Source organism: Leptodactylus fuscus, chromosome 11, assembly GCF_031893055.1.
Source record: "Leptodactylus fuscus isolate aLepFus1 chromosome 11, aLepFus1.hap2, whole genome shotgun sequence".
Lineage (NCBI taxonomy): Eukaryota > Metazoa > Chordata > Amphibia > Anura > Leptodactylidae > Leptodactylus > Leptodactylus fuscus.
In genome coordinates, this window is record NC_134275.1 from 53,863,143 (window position 1) to 53,869,142 (window position 6,000).

General features: G+C 40.1%; 1 protein-coding gene across 1 annotated transcript in view; it reads left to right on the plus strand.

The window, feature by feature from the left end:
- The window catches only part of TNMD (tenomodulin), a 73,204-nt gene extending 68,154 nt beyond the window's left edge, over nt 1–5,050 (plus strand). The window contains exon 7 of the mRNA XM_075258833.1: nt 4,579–5,050. Coding sequence (XP_075114934.1) covers nt 4,579–4,788 — 210 coding nt within the window. The 3' untranslated portion in view covers nt 4,789–5,050. The remainder of the gene's footprint in view (nt 1–4,578) is intronic.
- Nucleotides 5,051–6,000: the final 950 nt, after the last annotated feature.

The following is a 6,000-nucleotide window of genomic DNA, read 5'->3' on the forward strand; positions in this document are numbered from 1 at the left end:
AGCCAGCCTGTGTCTGCACCACACATACACATCACCTATCTCCCTGCTGTGAGATAGAGGGAGGTGTGTGGAATAAGTGCTGCTTTCTTATATAAAGCAGTCTAAATCCTACTGGGCTAAAGGACCTGGTCTCTCTGTTCACTAGGATAAAGCTTTATTATATAGAGCAGGCTGCTAGTGGGCAGAGGAGCCAGGTCCTTTAGGAAACTCTGTACAAGGTAAATCCAAGTCTTATTTTCACATGACACACATAATTTAATTACTAACATAATGACTGCGATTGTGATTCTTAAGATGTAGTAAAGTAAAAAAAAATATATTTTTTTTTTGGGGGGGGCGCTAGAAATAATGAATTCTCGAAGTGGGCGGTAGACAAAATAAGTTTGAGAACCTCTGCTTTAAAGGAACAAACCCTGAAAAGTCTCTCCCGCAGCATTTCCCTACACAGCAGTGGCCATGTAATACTCCGGAGTAGGTAACAGGGTCGAGTATCAATCCCTGCTGCCCCTACTGTGATCTATGAGTGCAAGTTATACTATTCTGGGGCAAATAAGTGTGTGGTCACTATGGAGCATTAAACTGTGGGGAGGTACAATGGGAACATTATATAGTGAGGGGGGATATTACTGTATATTGTATGGGGACACTAGGGGGCAGTACACTGTGAGGACACTAATTGGGCATTACATGGTGAGGCAGTATCAATAGGAAACTATACTATGGGGAGACCACAAATGGGGCATTATATGGTGTGTTGGAGAACTAAGATGGTATCATGCTGTGTGCGGGCACTGTGGGACATTATACTGTGAGGGTATTATACTGTGTATGGGCACTACAGGGGATATTATATTGTGTGAGGACACTACAGGGGATATTATACTGTGTGGGGGCACTACAGGGGATATTATACTGTGTGAGGACACTACAGGGGATATTATACTGTGGGGGCACTATAGGGGATTTTATACTGTGAGGACACTACAGGGGATATTATACTGTGTGGGCACTACAGGGGATATTATACTGTGTGTGGGCACTACAGGGGCTATTATACTGTGTGAGGACACTACAGGGGATATTATTCTGTGGAGGGCATTACAGGGGATATTATACTGTGGAGGGCATTACAGGGGATATTATACTATGTGAGGACACTACAGGGGATATTATACTGTGGGGGCACTATAGGGGATATTATACTGTATGAGGACACTACAGGTCATATTATACTGTGTATGGGCACTACAGGGGATATTATACTATGTGAGGACACTACAGGGGATATCATACTGTGGAGGGCACTACAGGGGATATTATATTGTGTGAGGACACTACAGGGGATATTATACTGTGTGGGAACTACAGGGGAAATTATACTGTGTGGGCACTACAGGGGATATTATACTGTGTGATGACACTACAGGGGATATTATACTATGTGAGGACACTACAGGGGATATTATACTGTGTGAGGACACTACAGGGGATATTATACTGTGGGGGCACTACAGGGGATATTATACTGTGTGGGCACTACAGGGGATATTATACTGTGTGAGGGCACTACAGGGGATATTATACTGTGGGGGCACTACAGGGGATATTATACTATGTGAGGACACTACAGGGGATATTATACTGTGTGAGGACACTACGGGGGATAGTATACTGTGTGAGGGCACTACAGGGGATATTATACTATGTGAGGACACTACAGGGGATATTATACTATGTGTGGGCACTACAGGGGATATTATACTGTGTGAGTACACTACAGGGGATATTATACTGTGTGTGGGCACTACAGGGGATATTATACTGTGTGTGGGCACTACAGGGGATATTATACTATGTATGGGCACTACAGGGGAAATTATACTGTGTGGGGGCACTACAGGGGATAGTATACTGTGTGTGGGCACTACAGGGGATATTATACTGTATGGGGGCACTACAGGGGATATTACACTGTGTGGGGGCACTACAGGGGATATTATACTGTGTGTGGGCACTACAGGGGATATTATAATGTGTGTGGGCACTACAGGGGATATTATACTATGTGAGGACACTACAGGGGATATTATACTGTGTAGGTGCACTATAGGAGCATTATACTGTGAGGGGGAAAGTGGCAATATACCGTTTGAGGGCACTAATGGGGCATTATATAATGTGGAGAGCAATAGTGGGATAAGACACTATGTGGTAGCACTATGGGAGCCTAAATTTGTGAGGGTTAAAAAAGGGACATTATACCATGTGATGACCACTACAGGACATTATATACTATGTGGGGGAACTAAGTTGGGTGGCATTATACTGTGTGAGCACTGAGTCTGTACTACACTGTATGGGGCACAAAGGAGGCTTTGGCAGACCCAAATGATGGAGGGCCCAGCACAGGTATGAATCTAGACTAATAGGATTAGATATAGCAGCTCAGCAGACAGTATCACACATAGCGGATTAGATACATCTAAACAATGGCTCCTACGAGATATGCAGCAAACGACTGATTGTAAGTGGAATAATCTCCTGCCGTTAATGATACGACACAAGGATTTTCCAGTAGGATTCTACAAACCTCATTAAACATTGAAGGAGACACATGTCAACGGCAGATTCTTATTTATGGCAGGATAACCATTTGCTGTTGGTTTATTTCAAAGTTTGTTTGAAAGCGGCAACGCAAATGCTGACATTCGGGCGTGCTCCAGACGCAGTGTGCCCGTCCCGCTGTTGAGTCTTCTGTTCTCGGCGCTCCCTCTCTGTGTTTCTAATGAGGCATTAATGGGCTGCCAATTGCATATGCAAATGAGAGATTTTACTGAGACAATTGTAACTGTACCTGAAGGCATAAGACGCCACATTAACATCCCCAATATCAATCATTTTTATTTAAATAATTGTCTTTCTGCCGTTCACAGCGATCAGAGATCCCGGAGATTTCACGGAAAAAAACAAATTCTGATAAAAATTAAAGCTTCAGTTGAGAATGATTATTCCCAGACAATTCATTACCGGGGCTCGGATACGTTACATATATTATGTTGGTTATGATAAATGGGCTGAGCCTCCTACAAGCACAGATGGTATTTACTATATAGCAGGGGAAGGTTAATGATCTCAGAACTTGCTAGAATTAAGAGAATTCCCACTATGGCACTGACCCACATTATGGCCCCATCCACACAGTAAATAAGCCAATCCATATTACTGGAGATTTCATTGTGGACTCATTCACTGGGAAATAATGGCCGGCTATTTCATAGAGGAAAGTTTCCATTGTCTATACCCAAGTCTCTAAGCTTCCAGAAGTAGATATGTAAGGGGCTACTTCACTTTAAAGATAACTTATATTAATGTATAGAGACTCATGTATATAACAATTTAGTATTATACTGTAATTATAGAGGTTTTACTAATCTAATATCACTGTTATAATACTGCTCCTATGTACAAGAATATAACTACTAATATACTACCTACTATGTACAAGAATGTAACTACTATAATACTACTCCTATGTACAAGAATATAACTACTATAATACTGCAAGAATATAACTACTATAATACTGCCTCCTATGTACAAGAATATAACTACTATAATACTGCTCCTATGTACAAGTATATAACTACTATAACACTACCTACTATGTACAAGAATATAACTACTATAATACTACTCCTATGTACAAGTATATAACTACTATAATACTACCTCCTATGTACAAGAATATAACTGCTATAATACTACCTACTATGTACAAGAATATAACTACTATAATACTGCTCCTATGTACAAGAATATAACTAATATAATACTGCTCCTATGTACAAGAATATAACTACTATAATACTGCCCCTATGTATAAGAATATAACTACTATAATACTACCTCCTATGTACAAGAATATAACTACTATAATACTGCCCCCTATGTACAAGAATATAACTACTATAATACTACTCCTATGTATAAGAATATAACAGCTATAATACTGCTCCTATGTACAAGGATATAACTACTATAATGCTGCTCCTATGTACAAGGATATAACTACTATAATACTGCTCCTATGTACAAGAATATAACTACTATAATACTGCCCCTATGTACAAGAATATAACTACTATAATACTGCTCCTATGTACAAGAATATAACTACTATAATACTGCCCCTATGTACAAGAATATAACTACTATAATACTGCTCCTATGTACAAGAATATAACTACTATAATACTGCCCCCTATGTACAAGAATATAACTACTATAATACTGCTCCTATGTACAAGAATGTAACTACTATAATACTACTCTTATGCACAAGAATATAACTACTATAATACTGTTCCTATGTACAAGAATATAACTACTATAATACTGTCCCTATGTACAAGAATATAACTACTATAATACTGCTCCATATGTACAGATAAGAATTTAGTAGTAGTATTTCAGTATGTTGTCTAGATTCGGCATCTGCCCTGATGGTTTGTGGTGTAACATTTTGCAGGATGTTGATGAATAAATCATTTTGCTTTTTGTTTTTCTCTTTCGTTGTAGAGAGAAGTTGGTCTTGACTTTCACCCGATGTGGGATCACAGAGGATACTGCTGTACTCACTGCCGCCGTGGACAGAGATATTGCCAGAAAGTGTGCGAGCCTCTGCGGGGTTACTACCCCTATCCTTACTGTTATGGCTCAGGGCGGGTGATCTGCAGGATAATTATGCCCTGTAACTGGTGGGTTGCCCGCATGCTGGGCAGGGTATAATAATAATAATAATAGTAATACGTGAGCTCTATATTATCTGTATACATTTCATGTGAAGTAAGAACAGTCAGCTTGGGGTCTTGTATTGTCTCAGAACTACAACTCCCATCGGAAATAGTATCTACATCCTATAAGGGCCATATAAAGTAATGAGCTATACATATAGCATATAGATTATATTCTGACCAATGAGGACATCTCATACAAAAATAGTTACGCCAAGGACAAGAGATCCAGTTTTGTAAGAGAGAGTCTTAAGTATATGGCCATTTTGCTCCTAAAGCCGCAGTGCAAGTATCGGAGTTCTTAAAGGGGACCTCTCACCACTTTTCCCAACTCAAATTCTTTGCATCCTTCAATAGGTACCTTTCCACTGATTCAGGTTTCAGGTATATTTCGAATTTTTTCTCTATCCCCCGCCATTTCTGAGCAATCATTTTTGCAATTTTCGGCACAGAATATTCTGGTCAGACTCTACAATAAGGTGGGCGGTCCTAGACTATGCAGTAGGGAACCTAATTAGCATATAGGGTGCTGAAACTAACTGCATCAATTGCTCGGGAATGGTGGGGGCTAGAGAAAAAATTCCAACTGCGCCTAAATCAGTGGATCGGCAACTATTAGATGACGCATTGGTTATGGGGAAAGGAAACACACAGTGGATGTAATCTGACAACAATTTGTTATTGTGGGAAAATGGTTGTCAGATCAATTCAACTGTAATTGCTACAAGGTAGAAACCAAACTATTGCAGCGGACTCAAGAGCAGCCCCACTTAGTGGAAAGCCAAAGTTCTGATATGATCCTGGTGTGTGGGCCAAGGTTGTGACCTGTGTTCAACATATCGGGGTCCCAAAACATGATCTAAAACTTGCTGTAATGTTTATCCCTGGGGATAGGTGAGGCATCTGTATCTGGACATATACCAGGCATATGGGTCAGGTATAGTGTAAAACATGGTGTAAGATGGATGGATCATAAATCATCGCAAGATCAAAGTCAAACTAAGAATTGGAGTCTGACAACCATTTACTTGCATGAAAAAATAGTAGTCAGAGAAGTAACAGCCAAGAGTCGCTACAATGTAAAGCCATGCTATAGCGGCACATATGGGGAGCACTGATCCCTTACAATAGTCTAAACAAGACGTATGGGACTGATGATTCTCATCTGGAGTTCCCCTTTAAGAGAATTTATGGGCGTTGTGCTTCG